The 26,925-nt window shown below is 34.0% G+C and overlaps 2 protein-coding genes across 6 annotated transcripts in view; both read right to left on the bottom strand.

Moving 5' to 3' along the window:
* The window catches only part of IMPG2 (interphotoreceptor matrix proteoglycan 2), a 71,486-nt gene extending 59,719 nt beyond the window's left edge, over positions 1-11,767 (bottom strand). Inside the window, exons 1-2 of the mRNA XM_036849694.1 lie at positions 11,683-11,767; positions 10,974-11,225 (exon numbers count right to left, since the gene is read on the bottom strand). Coding sequence (XP_036705589.1) covers positions 10,974-11,225; positions 11,683-11,767 — 337 coding nt within the window. The remainder of the gene's footprint in view (positions 1-10,973; positions 11,226-11,682) is intronic.
* A 2,255-nt stretch (positions 11,768-14,022) lies between these two features.
* The window catches only part of SENP7 (SUMO specific peptidase 7), a 153,660-nt gene continuing 140,757 nt past the window's right edge, over positions 14,023-26,925 (bottom strand). For all 5 annotated transcript variants that reach the window (XM_036851222.1, XM_036851223.1, XM_036851225.1 and 2 more), the window contains 8 exons: positions 26,504-26,626; positions 22,364-22,456; positions 21,607-21,731; positions 20,567-20,619; positions 18,874-18,917; positions 18,709-18,777; positions 17,902-18,052; positions 14,023-15,815 (listed from right to left, as the gene is read on the bottom strand). In XM_036851222.1, the coding sequence (XP_036707117.1) occupies positions 15,678-15,815; positions 17,902-18,052; positions 18,709-18,777; positions 18,874-18,917; positions 20,567-20,619; positions 21,607-21,731; positions 22,364-22,456; positions 26,504-26,626 (796 nt within the window). In that variant the 3' untranslated portion in view covers positions 14,023-15,677. The remainder of the gene's footprint in view (positions 15,816-17,901; positions 18,053-18,708; positions 18,778-18,873; positions 18,918-20,566; positions 20,620-21,606; positions 21,732-22,363; positions 22,457-26,503; positions 26,627-26,925) is intronic.

The raw sequence follows: 26,925 nt of genomic DNA, 5'->3' as shown, positions 1-26,925 counted from the left end.
CTAGATTACTTATAATAACTAATACAATGTAAATGCTGTGTAAATAGTTGCCAGCACACGGCAAAATCAAGTTCTGCTTTTTGGAACTTTCTGGAATTTTTTTTCAAGTGTTTTTTTGTTTGTTTTTTGTTTGTTTTTAAACTTTTTATTTTATACTGGAGTATAATTGATTAACAATGTTGTGTTGGTTTCAGGTGTAAAGCAAAGTGATTCTGTTATACATATACATGTATCTATTCTTTTTCAAATTCTTTTCCCATTTAGGTTGTTACATAATATTGAGCACAGTTCCCTGTGTTATACAGTGGGTCTTTGTTGGTTATCCATTTTAAATATAGCAGTGTGTACACGGCAATTCTAAATCCACAGTTGGTTGAATCTGTGGTTGCAGAACCCACAGATACAGAGGGCCAACTGTATGTTCAAAATGATCTGCAGACTCAATGCAATCCTATCAGAACCCTGGTTTCTTTACAGACATTAACAAGCTAATTCTAAAATTCATATGAAATTGCAAGGGACCCAGGATAGCATAAACAGTTTTGCAAAAGAATAACAAATAGATAAAAGGACTTCATCAAAATCAAAACCTTTTGTGCATGGTGAAAAAAAGACCTTTTGTCTTTTGTGAAAGACACCATCAAGAAAATGAAAATACTTTCAAATCATTTGTGTGATAAGGGACTTGTATTGAGAATATATAAAGAATGCTTACGATTCAATGAAAACAAGATAAATAACCCAAATTTTTAAAAGGCAAAGGATTTAAAGACATTCTTTGAAAGAAGATATTCAAATCCAAGAAGCATATAAAAGGATGCTCAACATTATTAGTCATTAAACAAATGCAAATCAAAACCACAAGATGCCACTTCACACCTATTAGGATGGTTGTAATTTTTTTTTTTAAGGAAATTATAGTGCTGGCAAAGATGTGGAGAAATCAGAACCTTCATACACTGCTGGTGGGCACGGTACATCTACTTTGGAAAACAATCAGGAAATTCCTCATGTGGTTAAATATATGACTCAGAAATTCTACTCTTAGATATACACCCAAGAGAAATGAAAACAACCCAAATACCCATCAGCTGACAAATGGATAAACCAAAAGTGGTATATCCATACAATAGAATGTTATTATTTGGCCATAAAAAATAAACTACTCGTACATGCTACAAGATGGATGAACCTTGAAAACATTATGCTAAGTAAAAGAAGCCAGTCACAAAAGACCATATATTATATTCTCTCATTTATATGACAAATCCAGAATAGGCAATTCTATAGAGACAGAACGTAGATTAGTGGTTGCTTAGTCCTGGGGGGAGGGGACGGGGAGACAGAGTGATAAGAAAGTGATATCTAAAGGGTGAGGGGTTTTTTTGAGGTGATGAAATGTTCTTAAACTGAGTGTGATGATAGTTACTCGTTTCTGTGAATATACTGGAAAACCACTGAATTCTATACATTAAATGAATTAATTGGTATGTTAATTATATCTCAATAAAACTATAAAAAATGCAATTCCCTCCAAAAAGGTAATACAGTTGACCTTTGAATAATGTGGCAGTTAGGGGCACAGACCCTCTGCAGTCAATTCACATATAACTTTACAGTTAGCCCTCCTTATCCATGGTTGAACATCCACATATTTAACCAACCCTGGATCATATAACACTGCAGTATGTATTTACTGAAAAAAAATGTGAGTAGAAGGCGACCCTCACATTTCAAACCCATGTTGTTCAAGGATCAACTGCACATCCTTAATTTATCCAATGGTTTTCCAGTTGGGAATAATAGAATTCAAAACACTTACATTCTGATACAGGAGGAGAATTGGGGGGTAGTCTGGAGTATTCATGCAGCTCAGAGAGGGGAAACCTAGATAGGACAGTACAGGCTGTACAGACAAGAGCAAAATCAGCACTATTTCAAGGAAAGAGGTACTAAGGAGGGCAAAACTCCACCACAGACAAACGCCACATACTTCACTATTTGGCCTATTTGTTCAGAAGTCCTATCCTTGTCAAATGATTTTCATGTAGCCTTTAGATACCACTGGAGATAACTTTCTATTTTTGAGAAGATAACTAATCTACAAAAGCCTCTCTTCTGGCAGAGAAACTTGTCCTGGAAACAGGTGGAGGAAGGGTAAATGTAATGACAATATTCTGAAGAAGGAAATGCCGGCGGCACTTAATCTGTCTTTAATCCTGTTACTAGGACTCAGGCTGTGCATCTTATCTAGTACACAGAAATCTAGAATGGAGCAAAGGCTTTTTTTTAGGGTAATATAATTTCCTTTCAGAATCGTGGAGCCCAAAGCATGAGGAACAGTTAATTTGGTGCAATAAGGCAAGAAAAAGAAATAAAAGGCATACAAGTTGGAACATAAGAAGTAAAACTATATCTTTATTTGCAGATGAAATAATCACCCATGTAGAAAACCTTAAGGAATATATTAAGAAGCTACTAGAACTAATAAGTGATTTTAACAAAGTTACAGAATAAAAGATCAATACACATAAATCAGTTGTATGTCTATATGCTAGCAAAGAACAATCAGAGACCAAATTTTTTTAAAATAGTGTTAACAATAGCATGAAAAAAGTGAAATAAATCTGATAAAAAGATGTGTAAGGTCTATACACTGGGACTTTCCTGGTGGTGCAGTGGTTAAGAATCCGCCTGCCAATGCAGGGGACACGGGTTCAAGCCCTGGTCCGGGAAGATCCCACATGCCACAGAGCAACTAAGCCTGCGAGCCACAACTACTGAACCTGCGTGCCTAGAGCCCGTGCTCCGCAACAAGAGAAGCCACTGCAAGGACAAGCCTGCGCACCGCTACGAAGAGTAGCCCCCACTCGCCGCAACTAGAGAAAGCCACACGCAACAACGAAGACCCAACACAGCCAAAAATAAATAAATAAATTTATTAAAAAAAAAGATCTATACACTGAAAATTACAAAACACTGTTGAGAGAAACTGACAGAGATCTAAATAAATGGAGGGATATATCCACAGATCAGAAGAGTCAATATTGCTAAGATTATAATTCTTTGCAAATTGATCAATAAATTCAACACAATCCCAATCAAAATCCCAGTAGCCTCTTGTGTACAAATTGGCAAGATGATTATAATATTTATATGGAAGACAAAGGACCTAGCACAACCAAACAAATTTAAAAAAGAACAAAGTTGAAGGACTTGCACTATCTTATTCAAAGACTTATTATAAAGCTTACAGTAATCAAGACAATTAGGTACTGGCATAAAAATAGACAAAGAGATCTGTGTACGAGAATGAAAAGTGAAGTAATAGACCCATCATATACAGAAGACTGACTTTCAACAAAGGTTCAGCGGCAAGAAAAGATAATCTTTTTAATAAATGATGCCGGAACAACTGGCTATGAAAAAGCAAAAAAATTTAACTTTGATCCATATACATCAAATACAAAAATTAACTCAAAGTAGATTATAGACCTGAATGTAAAACCTAAAAATTATAAAATTTCTATCAGAAAAAAACAGGAGAAAGTCTTTGTGATTCTGAGCTAAGCAAATTTAGATCCAACACCAAAAGCAAGCATGATGCAAAAAAAACCTGATAAATTGGACTTTATCAAAATTTAAAACTTCTGTTCCTCAAAAGACATTGTTAAGAAAATAAAAAGACAAACCAAACACTAAGAAGAAAATTTATGCAAAACATATATCTGACAAAGAACTGATATTTGGAACACATAAAGAACACTTACAACTCAATAATAGAACAAACAATCCTATTATTTTTTTAAAGGAGCAAAATATTCGAATAGACTCTTCACCAAAAAAGATATACAAATGGCAAATGAGCACATGAAAAAGTGCTCAACATCATTAGCCATCAAGAAAATGCAAGTTAAAACCACAATAAGGTGTTACTTCATATCTACTAGAATGGTTACAGTTTAAAAAGACTGACTATACCAAGCATTGCACAGATGTGGAAAAATTGGAATCCCAATATACAGCTCTTGGTACGACTACACTGGAAAACAGTTTTGGCAATTTCTTAAAAAGTTAAACATAGAGCTATCATGTGACTCACCCACTACACTCCTATTAACCAACAGATATAAAAAGCATATGTTCACACAAAAAATTGTACAAAAATGTTCATGACAGCTTTCTTTGTAATCACCAATAACTGAAAACCACCCAAATATCCCAAGATGCAGTATATCCATAAAATGGAATAATACCCAACAGTAAATGGTAACAAACTACTGATACACAAAAAAATCATGGATGAGTCTCAAAACAAACTGAGTAAAAGAAGCTAGACAAAAAAAAAAAAAAAAAAGAGTACACAGTATGAAGACATTTGTATATAAAAGGGTAGAAAATACAAACGATACATAGTAATAGAAAACAGGTTAGTGGTTGCCTCAGCACTGAGGTCAAGGGAGGTGCTGAGGGAGGAAGGGATTATAAAGGCACATGAGAAAATGTTTGGAGGTAATTGACAAATTCATTATCTTGATTGTAGTGATAACTTCAAGGATAAATACATTTGTCAAAACTAATCAAATGCTATGCTTTAAGTATGTGCAGTTTATAATTCACCAGTGTATACCCTAATAAAGCCATATATTTCTTTTTAACATCTTTATTGGAGTATAATTGCTTTACAATGGTGTGTTAGTTTCTGCTGTATAACAAAGTGAATCAGCTATACATATACATATACCCCCATATCTCCTCCCTCTTGTGTCTCTCTCCCACCCTCCCTATCCCACTCCTCTAGGTGGTCACAGGGCACCAAGTTGATCTCCCTGTGCTATGCAGCTGCTTCCCACTAGCTATCTATTTTACACTTGGTAGTGTATGTATGTCAATGCCACTCTCTCACTTCGTCCCAGCTTACCCTTCCCCCTCCCTGTGTCCTCAAGTCCATTCTCTACATCTGTGTCTTTATTCCTGTCCTGCCCCTAGGTTCTTCAGAACCACTTTTTTTTTTTTTTTTTAGATTCCATATATACATGCTAGCACACGGTATTCGTTTTTCTCTTTCTGACTTACTTCACTCTGTATGACAGACTCTAGGTCCATCCACCTCACTACAAATAACTCAATTTTGTTTCTTTATATGGCTGAGTAATATTCCATTGTATATATGTGCCACATCTTCTTTATCCATTCATCTGTCGATGGACACTTAGGTTGCTTCCATGTCCTGGCTATTGTAAATAGAGCTGCAATGAACACTGTGGTACATGACTTTTTGAATTATGGTTTTCTCAGCGTATAAGCCCAGTGGTGGGATTGCTGGCTCGTATGTTAGTTCTATTTTTAGTTTTTTAAGGAACCTCCATACTATTCTCCATAGTGGCTGTACCAATCTACATTCTCACCAACAGTGCAAGAGGGTTCCCTTTTCTCCACACCCTCTCCAGCATTTATTGTTTGTAGATTTTTTGATGATGGCCATTCTGACTGGTGTGAGGTGATACCTCATTGTAGTTTTGATTTGCATTTCTCTAATAATTAGTGATGTTGAGCATCCTTTCATGTGTTTGTTGGCTCTCTGTATATCTTCTTTGGAGTAATGTCTATTTAGGTCTTCTGCCCATTTTTGGATTGGGTTGTTTGTTTTTTTGATATTGAGCTGCATGAGCTGCTTGTAAATTTTGGAGACTAATCCTTTGTCAGTTGCTTCATTTGCAAATATTTTCTCCCATTCTGAGGGTTGTCTTTTTGTCTTGTTTATGGTTTCCTTTTAAAGCTATATTTTAAAAGGTCCAACTACTAATATAATTTTTTAAAGGGGGATACTGTTACTTCCTACTCCAAGCACCCTAAATATCTCTTTAATTTCACAAATGATTAGGTTAAACTCAGTTGCTTCTTGCTTAAATGGAGATATTTTTCAAATGTGTTATAACAACTAGCAACTGGTAACAAATTATCTACAAAGGAAAAATTGGGCAAACCATTACACTGAATTAGCTTGGTGGAAAGACCAAAGATCTCTGGTTGGACAGTGAGTGGATCTTTTCCTCCAATCTCCAAACAATTGGTTCTAAGGGCATAATCCAATTATCTCTTCCAAATCTCTTCAAAATCAAGACCTATGTTGAAATATTCATTTTTCCTAAATTTCAAAACATAACAAATAAAATATTTACTCTTTATCATGACAGTAACAGCTATATCAACACTGTTATAATCTTGATGTGCTGTGTCAATCATTTTAGCTTTGAGGTCCCTTTCCAATGATCTCATTCACAGAATCTGTATTTTAAAGTCAATTATTCAAGGAATGCTTTATTTTTCTTTTGGTTGGCTTCTTTTTCAATAGCGTCTCTTGAATGTATAAACACAAGGGCAAAGAAATTAAAAGGCATAATCATATTCCTTAAATGATTGGTTATTTCCTCTTCACTATTCAACCAGAAGCTATCTAGGTATTCTTACCTATTTTAAAGTAATATTACATAAAAATCCAGGGCTTCCCTGGTGGCGCAGTGGTTGAGAGTCTGCCTGCCATTGCAGGGGACACGGGTTCGAGCCCTGGTCTGGGAAGATCCCACATGCCGCGGAGCAACTAGGCCCGTGAGCCACAACTACTGAGCCTGCGCATCTAGAGCCTGTGCTCTGCAACAACAGAGGCCACGATAGTGAGAGGCCCGCGCATCGCGATGAAGAGTGGCCCCCGCTTGCCACAACTAGAGAAAGCCCTCGCACAGAAACGAAGACCCACACAGCCAAAAATTATTAAATAAATTAATTAAAAAAAAAAAATCCAGGTAGTAGAAATCATATTTTGATAAATTACACACTCATTCTCATTCATCTTCAGTTCCTTTTTCTCTTCCCACTTTCTTTGGAATTTCCCACTTCTGGCATATGCCCTACTCACAAAAGGCCAGGTCAATGGATTTCCATTTAAAAAGTGAAAGAAAAGCTTATTGCTTAGTAAGTTTGATAGTCCCAAAATACAACCAAGAGATATAAATACACTCTGAAAAAAAAAGTTCTAACATACTGTGCCACTTTAAGAAACTAAAAAATCAAACATATAAATATATGTAATATCTGATATTAAATTTTTTATTTTAAAAGCATTTGCTTTGATAAGGAAGGAGGACAGAAAGGATAAGATAGAGGAAAATAAAGAAGAAGACAAAGTAGCAGCTCAGACTGAAGGTTTATATAGCCCAGTCCATGGAAAATAGTAAATGATCAATAAACATTTGTTGAATACAAGCATGAATGAACAAGCTTGATTTCACTATCATTTCATTATCTATATCCACTTTAATTACTAGCATCACATCCATATTATGGCTTTTTATTGGCTCTTGAGCAGCAAAAAGCAAAGTATGGGAATCCTTCAAATATCTAAGGGACATATTATGGTCAATTAAGCAATTCTGGTTAGTAAATGTAAGGAACAGGGAATGAATTAATATAATAAAAGGGTATGAGATCAAGGATAACACTGTTTAATTGAAAATAAAATAATTATGTAACAACCTAAATGGGAAAAGAATTTGAAAAAAGAATAGATACATGTGTATGTATAACTGAATCACTCTGCTGTACACCTGAAACTAACACAACATTATTAATCAACTATATCAACTATACTTCAATATAAAGTAAAAAGTCTTCCAACAAACAAAAGTCCAGGACCAGATGGATTCACAAGCGAATTCTATCAAACATTTAGAGAAGAGCTAACACCTGTCCTTCTGAAACTGTTCCAAAATATTACAGAGGAACAGTCCCAAGCTTTCTACGAGGCCACCATCACCCTGATATCAAAACCAGACAAAGATATCACAAAATAAGAAAATTACAGGCCAAAGCACTGATGAACATGGACACAAAAATCCTCAACAAAATACTAGCAAACTGAACCCAACAACACATTAAAAGGATCATACACCATGATCAAGTGGGATTTATCCCAGGGATGGAAGGATTCTTCAGTATATGCAAATCAAACAATGTGATACACCATATTAACAAACTGAAGAATAAAAACCATATGATCATCTCAATAGATGCAGAAAAAGCTTTTCACAAAATTCAACACTGATTTATGATAAAAACTCTCCAGAAAGTGGGCATAGAGGGAACCTACCTCAACATAATAAAGGCCATATACAACAAACCCACAGCAAACATCATTCTCAATAGTGAAAAACTGAAGCGTTTCCTCTAAGATCAGGAACAGGACAAGGATGTCCACTCTCACCACTATTATCCAACACAGTTTTGGAAGTCCTAGCCACAGCAATCAGAGAAGAAAAAGAAATAAAAGGAATAAAAATTGGAAAAGAAGTAAAACTGTTGCTGTTTGCAGATGACATGATACTATACATAGAAAATCCTGAAGACGCCACCAGGAAACTACTATAGCTAATCAGTGAATTTGGTAAAGTTGCAGGTTACAAAATTAATGCACAGAAATCTCTTGCATTCCTAAACACTAACAATGAAAGATCAGAAAGAGAAATTAAGGAAACAAGCCCATTTACCATCACATCAAAAAGAATAAAATACCTAGGAATAAACCTATCTAAGGAGGCAAAAGACCTGTACTCAGAAAACTATAAGATATTGATGAAGAAAATCAAAGATGACACAAACAGATGGAGAGATATAGCATGTTCTTGGAGTGGAAGAATCAATATTGTGAAAATGACTGTATAGCCCAAAGCAATCTACAGATTCAGTGCAATCCCTATCAAATTACCAACGGCATTTTTCACAGAATTAGAACAAAAACTTTTACAATTTGTATGGAAACACAAAAGACCCCAAAGAGCCAAAGCAATTCTGAAAAAGAAAAATGGAGCTGGAGGAATCAGGCTCCTGGACTTCCGACTATACTACAAAGCTATAGTAATCAAGACAGTATGGTACAGGCACAAAAACAGAAATATAGATCAATGGAACAGGACAGAAAGCCCAGAGATAAACCCACACACCTATGGTCACCTAATATATGACAAAGGAGGCAAGAACATACAGTGGAGAAAAGACAGTCTCTTCAATAAGTGGTGCTGGGAAAACTGGACAGCTACATGTAAAAGAATGAAAATAGAACACTCCCTAACACCATACACAAAAATAAACTCAAAATGGATTCAAGACCTGAATGTAAAGCCAGACACTATAAAACTCTTAGAGGAAAACATAGGCAAAACACTCTTTGACATAAATCGCAGCAAGATCTTTTTTGACCCACCTCCTAGAGTAATGAAAATAAAAACAAAAATGAACAAAAGGGAACTAATGAAACTTAAAAGCTTTTGCACAGCAAAGGAAGCCATAAACAAGACGAAAAGACAACCCTCAGAATGAGAAAAAAAAATTGCAAACAAAGCAATGGACAAGGGATTAATCTCCAAAATATACAAATAGCTCATGAAGCTCAATATCGAGAAAACAAACAACCTAATCAAAAAATGGGCAGAAGACCTAAATAGACATTTCTCCAAAGAAGATATACAGATGGCCAACAAACACATGAAAAGATGCTCAACATCACTAATTATCAGAGAAATGCAAATCAAAACTACAATGAGGCATCACCTCACACCAGTCAGAATGGCCATCATCAAAAAATCTACAAACAATAAATGCTGCTGAGAGTGTGGAGAAAAGGGAACCCTCTTATACTGTCGGTGGGAATGTAAACTGATACAGCCACTATGGAGAACTGTATGGAGGTTCCTTAAAAAACTAAAAATAGAACTACCATGTGACCCAGCAATCCCACTCCTGAGCATACACCTGGAGAAAACCATAATTCAAAAAGATACATGTATCACAATGTTCGCTGCAGCACTATTTACAATAGCCAGGACATGGAAGCAACTTAAATGTCCATCAACAGAGGAATGCATAAAGAAGATGTGGTAGATATATATATACAATGGAATATTACTCAGCCATAAAAAGGAATGAAATAGTGCCATTTGCAGAGACATGGATGGACCTAGAGATTGTCATACAGAGTGAAGTAAGTCAGAAAGAGAAAAACAAATATCGTATAATATTGCTTATATGTGGAATCTAGAAAAATGATACAGATGAATTTATTTGCAAAGCAGAAATAGAGACACAGAGGTAGAAAACAAATGTATGGACACCAAGGGGGACGGGGGAGTGGGATGAATTGGGAGATTGGGATTGACACATATACATTACTATGTATAAAATAGATAACTAATGAGAACCTACTGTGTAGCACAGGAAACTCTACTCAATGCTCTGTGGTGACCTAAATGGGAAGGAAATCCAAAAAAGAGGGGATATATGCATACGTATAGCTGATTCACTTTGCTGTACAGAAAAAACTAACATGACATTGTAAAGCAACTATACTCCAATAAAAATTAATTTTTAAAAATGAAAATAAATAAAAATAAAAATAAAATAAACTCCTAGTTTTGTTGCTTTAGGGTCCATTGTGAGAAGTGCAACCATTTGAGAGGTAAAAAGTTTTGTGTATACCAACTAGAATCAGCTTCAATCTGTAGAATGGCTAAACTATAAAATATAGAAATTGATCATATTTCCATGTATATAAAATAACTAATTAGCCAAATAGGTAAGTATATCTTAGTTAATATCTTTTGTGGGTGTATTTAGACAAATTACTGTAATGCAGAAGTAAAAGTTATAATTAATTTATCCAGCAACATAAACTGGTATTTTTGAAGTGCTTCAAAAATTTTAAACCATGTCCTCTCTTAAAATAATGTAAACTTTCCTCTGAAGCTGTATAAATACCATACTCTTAGCAAGTCTTTTTTCCATGGCTAGTAGAAAGACAATATTTGGCTCAGTCTCTATCCAAAGCATCAAAAATTTTGAACTATAATGTTCAAATACAACAACTGTTTTAGAACTATGTTTGAATTTTATCATGGAGCCCAAGGGTTTGAATGTTTGCTTACCTCGGACTTTAAAATATTTCACATGGTTTGCCATAGCCTCTGTAACATTTTCATCTGGGCAGGTTTTCACACCATTAGGAAACAGAGTAGATCGCTTTCTTCTGAGCAACCACTGTCTCTCAGTTTCTCTGTGGTCCATAGGTTGTTTCTTTTCGATAGATAGAGAAGAGTCTGTGGATTCTGAGTCAGCCAGGAGAAAAGAAACTGTACTCTTGGGTTCTTGGCTCTCTTCTAAAGATAAGTAGGTTTGTGCTACAGAGTGAAAGCATAAACAAAGCTTCTGATGATGAATGGAGACATAGAATGAAAGGTAACAAATGAAGAAAAACTGACATTTGCACCACATTTGGATTTTGAACTCAATGCTCAAATTTTAGACATGTGTGCTTAAGGAAGGGAGAAGTAAAGCATTCAATTTTTCCTCCATTTAATTCCTAGTCCTTTATTTCAAGATTGTTAGTTATTGAAATCAAGTATACATCCAATTTCAACACAAGAAATAAGAGGAAGTAAGCTCTGAACCAAGAATTACTAATGAAGAGGAAAACCAATATTACTGGAGAGATTTTCATACAGTTTAAATGAAGCAGTATCAAAGACTAGAGTAATATTTGATTCAATTTCTTACAGCAGTCATATCAAATAATATTATTTTTAGAGAAAATATACTGCAGATCTAAAGAAAAAAATAATGTAGATTTTTAAATACCTGTTAATGATGGAAGGTTTCCTTCTATCAGGACAAATATCAGAATACCCAGAGAAATCTTCCCAAAATGAGGAAACATAATCATTTGAGCCAAAACCAAAAGAGGCCAAAATCCTTAATTGAGCACCCAAAGGCCTGAAACTTCCAGTAACAAATTATTACAGAAAAGGTCTAATGTTTAACAGTTTACATTCAAAAACTGACAACCATCCCAAAATCATTATAAATTGGCTAAATAAAAATGGTGTCCTTTCAAAGTACCTCTCACTTCTTTTCTGAAATAACCAGCATGCTATGAAAGCAGGAGAGATAAGCTAATTAGGACAGATGGGGAGAGACAATTTCTTTACTCTAATCTAGCCAGCTAAGCTCTTTATTAACACTCTCCTTGCCTTTAATAAGCACTCCACTTAAAAATGTTTCCAAAAAAAATAATAATGTTACACATATAATTCACTGAATTTTACAACTTTTCTCAATCTATTAGTCAAACCTGATAGATTCACATGTTCTCTGGGTTCTTCTACAACCTATGATTTTTAAGCATAAAATGCCCAGACTGACTATACCTGTCTATGTCCGAAATACAGAGCTACATACAAAATTAAGTTAGTTTTCTTGGTGTCGTTTCTTATAAATTTCCCTCGATTAAAAAAACTTGAAAATCTTTCACTGTAACCACTTACGTCTCCTTCCTTATCTATAAAATAGGATAGGAATAGTAAAGCTAACTCATGATAGAGATATTGTGAGCATTAAATTAGTTAACACACAGAAAATGCTGAGAAAAGTACCTGGCACCTACTAAGCACACAATATAAATGGTAGCTACATAATAATAACTTTGTTGCTTAATTTGCTATTAAACATGAGGCCCAGTGTCTTTATCTACATGAGTAATTCTTAACCAAGAAAGGATATCCTTTACCACAATGGGGGACCAGATAAAAATTTTGTATTAGGGCAGTTGGTTTTATCAAATAAACCTAGTAGAAAGGAATTAAATTAGTCAAAATCCCTGTGGAAGCTAGGATTTACTATCAAATAGCAATGAATTTATATCTTATGTACCTCTGGCGAAGTTCTCTGGAAAAAAAAATGTTTTGTAAAGATCTAAAGCACATTTCTCTTCAGAATCCTACACTAGCCCTGACCCTGATTTCTCCAGTTCCCAAAAGGGACCAACTCAGTTGTAAGAGAACAGGCCACCTGGGTGGGTGCAAACCACACCAGCCTAAGAAAGCCTCATACACATAGAACCAAGTCTTTTAACAGCCCCTGGGCAAAGTTTGCAAATTTCCATAAGGACAAGGTTAGTTACAAGAGACTCTACAGAGGGAAGAAGGGGCCCAGGTTTTCCAGAAGAGTGTTAAAAAGTTCTGGTAAGGAGGGCTTCGGGGTACGCATGTCTACTCACGGTTCTCCCAGTCCAGACAGTTCAACAACTGGAGGTCATTTTCACAATAAAAGATATATGTATATGTTGAATACAACTGACATTTCACATTTATTTTAGCTTAGTACTTTTCCAAAGAAATAGTATTGAAAGAAAGAAAACACAAGATAATTTCCTATTAAGAAAGGGCTTAAGCTTGGTGTTAAGCCAAAAGTAATTAAAGCATAAATGAATAACTTTATATGACTAAAAAGTAGGTGACAGTGGAAAGATGAGGATAGAATGTAGATTGGAATCAAATTAGAAAGGGCTCTGTATGATAAGTCTAGACCTATTTTCCCCCTAACACACACACACACAAAAGCTGATTTTAAGAGGTATTAAACTTTTTCTTAAAAAAAAGAGCTACCATTTTTTTATCCCAAGAGTTGTGAGAAACAGTGTTACCTTCTCTAAGAAGGCTTTCCCTGTCTAGTGACAACCCTCTTACTACCTCTCTACCACCTCTCACTATCTCTCTCTCTCTCTCTCACACACACACACACACACACACAAACACACACCACACACCCCCGAAGGCTGAACACCCTCCTGTGCTCCAAAAAAACTCTATGATTGTTTCTAACAGGCATATTAAAACTATTCATATGTCCATCTCTCCCATTAGACTATAAATGACTTAGGAATAAGAGCTGTCATTCCATTTTTTCTACCTTGTACATTGCCTGCTAGTAGTAGATGCTCAAAAAATGTTCCCTGAACTATCAAAATTACCACACGTCTGTTAAAACAGTTAGAAAAATTAATCTAAGCATCAATTATATGACATGCACTGAGTAACATACAATTTAAAATCTATTTCTAAGAATGGCTCACGTTTCTTAAGGAAAAAAATTACACCTCAATTTAATGAATTGGAAACATGTTTAATATAAAATGTTGATATTCTCAAAGCATTATTTCCATATGAATTTAGGAAAATGAATTTTAAACAATCTTCAAAACATGACAAAGGACAGTGGTGTCTTTGAAAAACATACAAACAAAAAAGTTAAGAAGTCACAAGGAGATGTATTAGATACTTGCTTTCCCAAAATTAGATATACAAAATAATTAAGTCATCTAAAAAATCCCCTCCCCCCACACAGAAATTGGGAATGAAACATGTAATTATAACCATCTTTATAGGAAATCTCCAAAGGACAAATATCTTTAACAATATAAAGATGTTGACAAGATTAACAGAAACTTAAGGACACTAAGGCTTAACTGACAACCTCAATTCACAGGATTTTGAAATAAAATGTTCCGACTTTTAGCTTCATCTTAAATTGCCTTTGCTTCACTGCTTTATATACACTAACAATGTAAATCTAAGAGATGCTTAAAACAGAAGATTAAAAAACATTTTTCTTATCTAAGAAAATACAATATAATCATCCCCTCAAAATATTCCTGATAACATTAGAAGGTTATGAAGTGTTTAATCATATGTAATACCACCATCATCACATCAATTCAGCACTGTTACCTGAACATTTAATAAAAACTTAAGCTCCATGGGGATCACAGGTCCTTAAAAATTACAGTTTAAAAATACAAAAGCAATGAGAGCAATCTGGCTTTTGCAGATGAATACTGGGTAAACAGCTATAAAATTATGTATTTAGTCCTAACAACTAATATAGAAAACTTTGAGGATATTTTTTTTAATTAAAGTTATGAAGTCACCAATTTTATCTTCTATACTTACAGGAACTGTGTACATATATTCTGGGATGTCAGAATAGGACAGAAGCCAATATTTATATAGCTATACCTCAAATAAACTAAGTTGAGCTACATATACAATTTTTAAAAACCTATTTTGGATAGCTAAATTTTTCTTCCAAATTTCACTCTGAATGAATGAACTAAATTCTCAGATCCCCACACATGACATCAAAAGAAATGGAAAACAAACAACAATTAGAATAGAGTAATGGTTCCACTTAGCAATTGAGAAAAATAAGCTGCGCTTTGAAAGAGTGAATTTATATCACCTTCCTAACATGTCTTCTCTCACACTATACAGAAGGGATGCCGTAAATGGCATTTTCTGAAGCCTTGATACTAAATTCTTTAAAAAAAAAAAATACACAGTATTCATATTGCATGCTTGAGCTGCAAAGAATAGAATTACAATATAATGTGACTTGTCACAAATTTGACAAGCACTGGGGCTGGCACCAGGGAGGACCTAACTCCCTTCAACTCCCAGTTATGTGGAAGTACAGATCACATAGTTTTATTATCTATAAAAACATTCCCACATTACATGTGCTATTGCATCATCCAAGCATATTTAATCAGAAAAATATCAAATATTTATGAAATTTTAATTTCTATCTAATGACTTTATCTATATCACCCCCATTTCCACTCCATCTATGAGATCCTAACAATTCTAATATTATATCTTATATATTTTAAATAATGTACAGTGACTTATAAAACTACTGCAAGTTATTTTCTTCTCTGTGAGCTGGCTAACACAAATGCTGATAAGCAGCTTTCCAGTAATCGTATAGAACATCTATGTCATGTTTGTACAGATTAACTAGCTACTGCTGCCCTTCTGTTGCTGTAAATGAAGTTTCAAAATGAGCTCTCGAATATCTTCCCGTTTGGTCTTTATTACATGACGAGGAAACCATTTCTCCAAATGAATTGGAAGTTCAAAGTTAACAATAGGATCCTAATGAGAGAAAAGACAGAGTGCAATCACTTTAGCAGTTTAATTCAAATTTGTTTTAAGCTCATTTTTATAAGAAATGAGAAATTGCTAACTTTTTTAAATAACAGCTTTACTGAGATATATTTCACATAACATACAATTTGCCTAAAGTATTCAACTGAATGATTTTCAGTATATTCAGAGTTGTGCAACCATCACCGCAATCAATTTTAGAACATTTTCATTAAACTGCTAACTTCTGAACATCAAAATTAAACACCATATGTTCTGCTACAATGCATGTTTAAGTGAATTAGTGCAAAGAGAATTAGTAAACAGAGAATGATTCAGTACAATGTAGAAGTCAGGCTGGTTTGAACACAATTTTTTCCAACATGTTAATATTTTGAAACCATTAAAACAAAGAGGAAGCCTTAGCAGTAAATGAAGAATCTCACATAAAAAATAGAAAATCCTGAAGAAGTACCTTCTTTTAGTCCACGAAATAGCCAATTTAGTGGCTTAAGGAACTGATATATTTTCCATTATGTTAAGCTTAATAAGGAAGTTGCAAGTTGCAACTGCAAAGACAATTTTGCCTGTGTTTAAAAATAAATGAGTAACTGCTGAATAAGACTACCCCTAGATCATGTTTATAAATTTGATGAAACTATTAGAAGCCAGATGTAAGAAGGACTTACATCTTAAAGAAGAAATTAAGAGACCCAGAGTATAAAGCTGAAATGAAGGACTGACTGTGATTCTAGGGGCAAATCTCAGTGGAGATTTAACTGTGCAAGTATTTTTATTAGAATTAAAATTGTTTTTCTTATGGCCTAGTTACAAAGCTCCACAGGTTTTGAATGGTCAACCTGAAACCTATTTTCTTCAATCCACACTCTGTTATATTAGTGCACAAATTTGTGAAACACAAGATTTAGTGTTCTGACGTTTTCCCCCCAACAATCTTAAGTGGTGCTACCACCTATATTAGAAGTATGTTCTACTGACTGAGGCTACGTAAAGTAGAATTATATAACACACTCAGACTATGTTATGTAATAAGGCACTTTGGATATCTAAAAACAAAATCAAATCTCTTTGGAAAGAGTATTAGAAGGCCAGAACTGTCACCCTATAATGAAGTTCCAGTCTAGAATAAAAAAGGAAAAAAAAACAGCATAACATGTTTAGTGGTTTCCATAATGTGTACCATGTTCTACTGTATATTATCAATCCTCCCCAATTATACCAAAAGTTATAACTGCATACTATAACCCTCATGCTTTGAAAGTACCTTTAAGGATTCTCCAAACAAGCTTCTGGTCAAAAATACCTTTTGCTATACCCATCTTCATAAATAATACTAGTTATGACTGAAGTAATGAGCTAACAGTTCAAAAAGCAGAGTGATCCCTTCCTATTTAAAATTTCTTTTTAACGTTGCTACAGTTCCTATAGAGTCTCTGATGAGCTAGAAAATAATACCCATGCTTGTCATTGTACTTATGTAGCTTATGGTTTTCTGAGCTTCTTCAATACACAAGTCTTTTAGTTTTGAAAATTTTTCTTCAAATTTGTGTCTGCCTTATTCTCTCTCTCCACCCCTAATCCTTCTGCAACTCCAATTACATGTAAATTAGACTTTTTGACTGTATCACACTTGTCTCTTATGCTCTGTTCTCTTCTTTACATTCTTTTTCCTCTCTGAGCTACAGTGGGATACTTTCTACTGTCCTTTTTTAAAGTTCCCTCATCTGTCTTCTGCTTTATTCAGTCTGCTATCAAACCCATACAGTAAATTCTTAATTTCAGATATATCATTATGCATTTTCAGTTCTGGAATGTCCACTTGACTTTTTTTTTTTAGCAGATTCCATTTTCATCCATTTTGTTTATCTTTGACTATTTTCTCCAACATATTAATCAAATCATTTTAAAGTTCTTATCTTCTAACTCCAATATCTGGGTTATATATGGTTCTATGCCTTTTTTTTTTCTTATTTCTTGATTACCTCTAACATTTTCCTGCTTCTTTGCTTGCCCAGTAATTTGTGATTATATGCTGGTAATTGTGAATAAAAAACATATTTATGTCTTTACATACCTTAAAGAAGCTTTCCACATATTGCAATAAATATACTCCACAATCACTGCTATTATCTTGTTTAGGAACTTTAGGGCATAGGTCCACCATGTTTGTTTTGCTGAATTCACGATGAGTTTTTCGTTTAACTTCCCACTCTACCTCTAAATACCTTAAATCATCAAAAAGTAGAGTGACTCAAGTAGAAATTTCTTTACTATTATGCAACACTTTCACAAAAATGGAAAAACATTTGCTGCCAAATATATTGACTCCAGCCACATTTCAAAAGACTTAAACCTTAACAGCACAAATTATAATATGAGGCTTCAAAAGTGCTACTTTAAATAAAATCATGAGTTTCAAACTAAAAGCCAGACTTTTTTCAACAACTCAACTTTCACAACTCATATACATAAGTCACTTATATTACAAAGTAAACTAAACAAATTATTTTTAAACTTTAGTTGCTAGTTTTTTCCAGATCCTATAGGAAATTTAAAAATTACAGACCCACATGCACACACAAAATAAGAATGTGAAAGAGTTCTTATTTTTTTCTAAAGTGTTACTTTTGACAACCACTAATATTTGCAATGCTCCTTTGTAAAATTATGTCTTTTGTTCAATTGTGAATACAAATTCCAAATTTACTTTTGATATAATCCTTGAGAAATATTTTACACACAATGGGGATATTTGTTATTAATTAGATTTACAGGCCTCATCTAAATAAATAATAAAATATAATTCCTGATATAATCTTTTCAGTAATTCTTAAGGCAACTTAAAAATTATTGAGATTTTAGTAAAATTGTCATTACTTACTCTCGTAAATTCTGAACTGTGTTTTGTATAGAAGCAGCTTTCAAGGAGTCTAGTATGAGAATGCATGGCCTATGAAAATCACAGGAAGAAATCAAGATGTATATATTTGTATATGAAGCAAACCTAAGTATCTGAAAAGACTCTATTATTACAGCATGTACATACCTTTTACACATTTTCTTTGGTACTGACACATTCATCTCAGGACTCTGAAATAACATGAACTTTTATGACTTTGCAATTAAAGCTAGTGTGAATAAATTAATATTCAGTTACTCTTTAAAATGTTTCAAACAGGGACTTCCCCGGTGGCGCAGTGGCTAAGACTCTGTGTTCCCAATGCAGGGGGCCTGGGTTTGATCCCTGGTCAGGGAACGAGGTCCCACATGCATGCCCCAACTAAGAGTTAGCATGCCACAACTAAGGAGCCCGTGTGCCGCAACTAAGGAGCCAATGAACCACAACTAAGGAGCCCACAAGCCGCAACTAAGGAGCCAATGAGTCACAACTAAGGAGCCCACAAGCCGCAACTAAGGAGCCCACGATCTGCAACTAAGACCCAGCGCAACCAAATAAATAAAGTAAATTAAAAAAAAAAAGAAATAGAAAATGTTTCAAATAACTTTAAAATTAAAATTTCAAATAAGAGTTCTTTTCATCATCTAAAGTGAGCCAACTTCATTTTTTTTTTAATTTATAGATTTCTTTTCTTATACTGGTGAAACAGTAGTTTATACACTTTTACATGTGACCTCAAGAAGTTATGGAGCTTTAACATGGCCTAAAAAACAACCTGGAACTTGAATTATTTCTATTCAGAGTTGCCATCTTAAGCAAAGATAAAGAAGTTAACTGAACCTGTCCTTATACACATTCTCTTAACTCAGTATATGATATCAATAGAGACAGACTTCTTCCCTGTGAAGCACAAGAAGCAGATTATTAATGTATACTAAGGGACAAGAGATGGGGTATTTTGTTATTTTTGTTGATAAATTTAAGAATCAATAGATCAAACTTTCTTTAATATGCAGAACTTCTCAGTACCCTTATTATTCTAATATAACAGTGAATCTCTAAGAGAGGAATAGGACACAGGGTTTACCCAACTTAACTGACCTTAGAATCCTTTTTATCATAAACTGCATCTTAGAACAAGTATTCCATGGAACCCAATTTGGGAAACCTGGCTCTAGAGGCAAGAAGGAACTCCCCTATTCTGCCGCTGTGACATCAGAAAAGGAAACCTCCTTCCTTCTGCCCACCCTGTACCAGTGACAGTAAAGACACAGGCCTATGCCAGGGAGGCTGCTGCTGTCTGTATGTATTAAAAAATAATTAGGTGGCTACCTTAATCAATTAAGATACCAAATCTAGACCATGAATATCAGTTTAGAGGTCCATTTAAAGTAAAGTTAACAGTAACTATCTTAGCCTCAGGAGTCATATGGATTGACCATGAGTCTACTTTGAATGATTTTTACCAACAATTTATAATAATAGAAAGTGGAATATAAAATATAGGTAATTAATTACTCTGAGTGCAAAAACTGATGACATAATGAAGAATAAAAGTACATTTTCCCATAGAAATTGAAAAAGTAGTCGACCAAGATGATCAGATAAACTATAAACAAACCTAGGGAGTTAAAGTAAGCTAAACAGATGCAAAAAGAATGATAATTTCTCTTGTTCTCTTTCCTACCCCAACGAAATACTCCAAAGAATCATAAAACAGCATAATTTAATTATGGTACACCAATATCCATCATAGCCCACCTAGCTATGCCCTATTTTCCATATAAAATTGTTATATTCATGAGTTTTCCTACCTTCACATTTATAATAACACACTTACTTGAGAATCTTCTGTACCCAAGGATAGTGCTGAAGAAGTATGCAGATCATTATCTAGTTAGAAATAACAAAACAGTTATGTGTGTTTATTTTATGTCTAATACAAAGTATTTAGATAAGTTTAGATTGTAATTTGTATGCATAGTAGTAATTAAAGGGAAAAAATACCTGGGAACTATTTAATTTTTTTTTTATGGTTAATGTTACAAAAAAATTCAATCGATGGATAAAACTGACAATGCTTAATTGGCTGTCATCACACAATACATACACCGCAGAGCCAAAACTTGAAATACCAGTTAGCTGGGGCCAGTTTCCTGTAAAAAGACAATCTTCATAGATTGCTAACTTATCAAAATCTCTGCTGTTTTAATGTGGAGGATGGTTAATTTGCCTAGTAATAATTCTTCTAACATATGATCATAGAGTGTTGCATAAATACACTTTTGCAGCATAGGAGGATTAGACAAAATAGAAAGTAATCAGTTGCTTTATCAGTTTTTCTTTCTCCCCCACAAGAGATAGGTTTTGGCCAGTATTAACGGTAATGGCTATTATTAATTCTGCTTGCTGCTTAGGCTACAGCTATAAAATACAATTTGATTTTTTTTTCTCAAAGAAAGTAGGCTTATTTGCTTACTTAAGATTTGGGTTGTAACATAAGAAAAATCATGGAAGAATTATAAGAGACCCGATATTACCTAGCCAAATTACTAGTGTCAACAGGAATTGTGTTAATTTATATTAAGAAAAAGAAAAAAGGGGAGATTTCAAGCTATGCCTGAAGATTCATGGCATGAATTCTTAGAAAGATTATTTTATAAAAAGTGCTATGATAAAACGTGATATAACAGTAAAACCTGACAATTACATTTTGTTTATACATGAGTCTGGGTATCTATCATGAAAATTTCAGACATTTCTTCTAATAAACTAAATGATAAGAAATAATTATACTATCCTTTAACTTCATATTGTTCTCTATAATCATTTTACTGTTGCCAACATTATTAAAAACACCATCCACATTAAGTTCATCACCTATTGGTTTGTTGTCATGTTGGGATTGCTGAGCCTGGGAGTGCTGGGATATAGTTTGTGGAAAATCTTCATACACAGCTTCTTCTAACCATGGAAAACAAATGACTGCAAGATACCAGTGAGACCTGTTGAAAAAGAAGTATAATCTTAATAACACAAAATCTAAACAATGTAGAAGAATATGTTCTAGAACTATAACTGAGAAGGTGGGTATAACAAACATCAATTTTGAAGAAGTCCACTGTAGTATCTGAACACGCATTCCAAAACTAATTTAAAAAGCACTAAGACTTCTTAGGGTAAAATCTGAGTAAGTCAAACTTATTTACTTTTATATAATTAGTGTTTCCTGTTGAGAATCTGCTTTAATAAACAAACAAAGAGACTTATAGCATCACCTTTTTTCTGTTAGTGCTTAAAGAGCTTGTTCTCTTAAATATCTGAAAATTTATCCTAAAAGCTTTTCATTTTTTGTTTAGAAAATCTTTTCTTGAGTCCCACCTCAAAATAAACTGAATGTCTAAGCCATTATAGTCTTGTGGGCATTTGTCATTTTTTTCCCCACTATTTACAACATAAGTATTGTCAAACCAAAATCCAAGATAAACTCATTATTTTAGCTACTTCTTTAGAAAAAAATTAAAAATAATACCTGGGTTTATCTACCCATACTTTTTACTGATTATTAATCTAAAAATGCACAAAGTATTTTTCTGCACTCTCCGATTTTTTTTTTTAAATAATCTGAAATACTCACGACTCATTTACAGGCACAAAGATATAATCTTTATTAAAGATGTTTATGTGACGAGTCCATGTTCTTACTCTCTTATGTCTTCTCTGAGCCATTCTGGGAACAAAAAGATAGACATATTTGATAGATAAAAAATTAAAAATTTAAGATAAGGATTTCAGGGGTCTTTTTTATACACTGAAAAATGCTAGCTTTAGTTTACTTAACCATCTTCTTCAAGGTACATAATATTTAACAGACTAGAAAATTATCTCATTTTATTAACTCCTGGCTGTTTTTAAATATGATCACTATTTATAAACAATAAAGTAATGGATAAAAGAAAGGCAGCAATTCATAAAATGCTTTACAGATTCCAAAAGTGTCTCAGCAACTGAATATAAATAGCTATACCTATTTATTCTATTTAGTTCCACCTGTGCTGACATAAAATATTATCATTAAACCTTAACAAAATTGTCTAAATGTTATATCTGTGATAAGGGAGGTGTTAAAACTTAATGGAAGAGGAGGGATGAGGTATATAGTCTTAGATTTTTAAAGATGAGACTCATCTCCCTTTATTTCATTTATAAGAATATTATAGGACAATGAGTTAAGCATACCCATTATCCATCGTTTATTTCTTTGACAAATATTTATTAGGTTCCTAAGAACAAATAATGAAAATCACTCACACTGCCCTAAAAGGATTTACAAAATAATGAAGGCAGAAAAAAACTACAACAAATAATTAAAATATAAGTGTCATAAAGGATACAAAGGAATTATGGTGATGGCATCTAGGAAAAACATGAAGAAAAGGGCTGGGACACACGAATAAGAATTCCTTTTCTTTACCTCATTAGGGAAGTTAAAGGAGGAAGATATCAAACCAAGTTTGGATGTCAAAAAAGGTTCTAGGAAAGGGATAGCATTTCACAGTGGCATGAAGGAGATGGTGATATGTGACTTCTGGCTCAGTCCCACGAAGGGCCTCTTTTTAGTCAGAAAATTAAACAAATCATTAAGTTCTTATACATTTACATACCAAGTAACACAGGAAACAGACGTCTTTGCCCTATCCCTGTCCATGTGAATATCTAACCAAACTCACAGGAGTAGACATTGGGAGCAAGATGGGGCTAAAAGATATAGTAGGAATTAGTCACTATGCAAAAGATTGATTTCATAAAATAATGAGTCATATGTTTACCAAATTTTCTTATCTCAAAATGACCCAACCATTACAATGATTATAAATTATTATTTTTACCTAGTGCAGAGTCTCTTAATTTGTTTTCCATCTGAAAGATCTTAAGGATAGACACCTGGTTTTCTTTTGTCTTGTTATGTTGCTGTTTGATAGATTTCCTGATTATGCTAACCTTATTTTATTGGGAATACATTAGATATTGGATGGGGCAAGGATGACAGGAGAGAATACGGGGGCCACAATATAATCTGTTACTCTCTGTTCCTAACTGTATGGAAAATCCTCAACTAATGTCTAACAGTTCTCTCCCCATTCAATAACATAAATTATTATCTTTTATTTTGAGTTCCTAGTATGTTCCAAGAACTGAGCAAAATGCCCCAGGCATAGCGTAGAAAATAAGACAGATGAAGTCCCTGACCTCATGGAGCTTGTATTTTAGAACAAGAAACAGAAAATGAACAAACAAATAAAAAAATAATTAGAGATCATGTTGTAAAATAAATTAAAAAGTGCCAGAAGAAGAAATCTCTGTCAGAAAACAGGAAAGAGCTTAAGCATATTTGAAAACTGAAAGGAGGTAGGCTGAGCTGAAGTGTGATAAATGAGGGGAGAGAATGCTGTGAGATGAGTTTAGGGACATGGACAGAAGCAGATCTTGAAGGATCTCATAAACCACAGTAATGACTCTGTGAATCATTTAGTCTGCTATTTCCTAACACTAGTAGTTTCAGCTTCCTGTAGCATTTATTGGCCATAAGTTATGCTTTGTATCCCTTGTCACGTTGCTTCTGAGTTTTTTTTTTTTTTTTAACAGACTTGTAGGGATTCTTTGTGTGAATACTAATTGTATACATATCAGGCTAAGCATTAGTATGAGTATTTGTGTGTGTGTATATGTATGTATGTGTTCATATGTATATGTGTATGTGTATATATAAATATATATTATGCATAAGATACATATAAGATCTATCTTACACTGGAAGATGCCACTCATCTAACTCAGTTTTGTATTATGTTTATATATGATCATTCATACAACATCTAAATTTTTTCTAATTTTTTAATTAAAAAAATTTTGTTAATACAGCAGAATCTACCTTTTCATTTCCTCAGTTTCTACGTGGGTATGCCAAATGCATAATCTCCACACTGACTAGTAATCTTAAAACAAAATGTGGGATTAAGTGCATGGTGCCAACCATCTGTTTCTATACTCATAAAATAGAAGAGGAGGGCATCAGAAATGTTAAATATCAAATTTATTTAATAAATCTTCCCCTTCCATATATCCCTCTCCATTAACCCTGATTATCAGGAATATTTTCAGACTGTGATTTTCTCCTTAGTTGACCCTGGCAGGCCTTGTCTACCAGCACAAATTCCAAATCCATAAAGACACTCAAAATATAGATGACTACACATCCCAGTTTGTCTAGGGCAGCCCCAGTATACATGGGTTGCCCAGTGTAGCTATTAATAGAGCCTCCTTTTATTCTCTCAAGTGTCCCAATTTAGGCCGTAAACTATATAGTTGCAATACTAAAAACAACAGACAAAGCTTGAACTTTGAAACTGGAAAGCTATATCCAACTTTGGATAACTTATCTAACTTCTTTAAGCTTCAATTCATAACAATAATGGCATTTACCTCATAAGACTACTGTAGAATCAAACAAAATAACTTTATGTTCACTGTCATGGCTCCAAGCAGGTACTCAATAAATGTTAATACTCTCTCTATTCCTATTCTCCTTCTCCAACAATACAACAAGTTCAGACAGTTTACCCATTTAATCATCTTCTTACTTGCTTATTATTCCTATTATTTTAAAGGAATGAAACAACTCTCCCAGCCATTTTTTCAAAGGCAGTCCAGTACAACAAAAACATCTCTGGATTAGAGGTTAAAAGATAAAGATTTAAGTACCAACCAGTTCTGTCACTTACCAGAGTTCTGCCAATCTTTATTGGCCTGCTTCCTCATCTGAAAAATGCCTTACATACCTAAAAGCACTGTTATGGGAAGAAACAATGTACAAAAATGTACCTTGTAAAGTGGTAGACAAATGTTTACATTAACTTTTTAAAAAATAAAAACTCTTTTAATTTTATCATGGGCCTAGCATACAGATTCTCACACGAAGTGTTAGGGGCAGGGAGAGGGGCGAAGTGGCTCCAGGCTCACAACTACCCAAGTTACCGCTAAGATACAAAAGTTACTCCTTCCTCCTTTTTTGCCTAGCCCTGTCCACTGCTCTACAGGTTTTAGAATTAATCAAAAAAATACTTAGACAGAAATTCAGCTGAACTGTAGGAACATGGTATTTTTATAATGTTGCATCAGCTTAATTAAATAGTAGTATGTTAGTGAGGGTCCAACCAGGAAAACATAAACCTCCCTATATATTTAAGACAGATAAAATGTAATGCAAATAATTGGCTACAGTGGTGATAGAAAAAGCGCAATGCCACAAAAGGCAATCAGTGAGGCAACCAGAGCTTAGCATAGTAGGACAATGCTACACCCTTATGCTGAAGGGCAAAGTGAAGAAGTAGTACCTCCAAATGGAAGCTGGAGATCTATCAGGTCTGTCCAGTGAAAGAAGGACCCACAGAGGAACTAGAACCACTACCAGAATAACTGCCCAAGGCAAAGAGGGTAAGGAAGAAACATCCTGACTTCTTCTTTCCTTGCCTTCCAACCTCCAATATCCCCCACAGAACATGCAATTAGAAATGCAACCTGTAAGAGTCAGCCTCCCTGTGATAGGGAACAGAACAGTGGAAGGGTAAGAAATGCCTCTCAGAGCAAACAGGTCCAGCACCTGCAAAGGTGGTAATACTGCTCACTCTAGGAAATACTGTAAGAAGTTATTTCGCTAAGTCCATCAAAATAGTATGTTTTCCTCTTAAAACTTAAGTACACTGAAAGACTGACTTACGAAAGATTTGGATTATCTTCTGTTAAATTATTTTCCTTTCTTGTCAAGCATTTGTAGAAAAAGCTACTAAAAATGTGACTTCGTTCAACAAGTTCATCTGACACCTTCTCCAATATAAGATACCTGCAAAGTAACAACACCACAAAAGTAAATTATTTTTAGATTTTATCCGGTCTTCCTCCAATTATCTGTGTTCAGAAAATCTTCATTTTTATGTCCTATTAGAGTCAAAGCAATCTTGCAATTTGCTCCGATTTCAGCTTTTTTTTGTTCTTTAGTTACCTCACCTTCTATCAAAATCAATTAAAGCAGAAATTTTCCACATATTCATTTACTTAACAAATATTTCTCAAATTCCTAATATGTGCCAAGTACCATATTTATACTAGTGACATAAAACGAGAGGGGGCAAAAAAAGTTCC

The sequence above is a fragment of the Balaenoptera musculus genome, chromosome 4 (genome assembly GCF_009873245.2).
Source record: "Balaenoptera musculus isolate JJ_BM4_2016_0621 chromosome 4, mBalMus1.pri.v3, whole genome shotgun sequence".
NCBI classification, from domain to species: domain Eukaryota; kingdom Metazoa; phylum Chordata; class Mammalia; order Artiodactyla; family Balaenopteridae; genus Balaenoptera; species Balaenoptera musculus.
The sequence above is the reverse complement of the archived record's forward strand: the minus strand, read 5'-3'. Positions and strand labels throughout refer to the sequence as shown.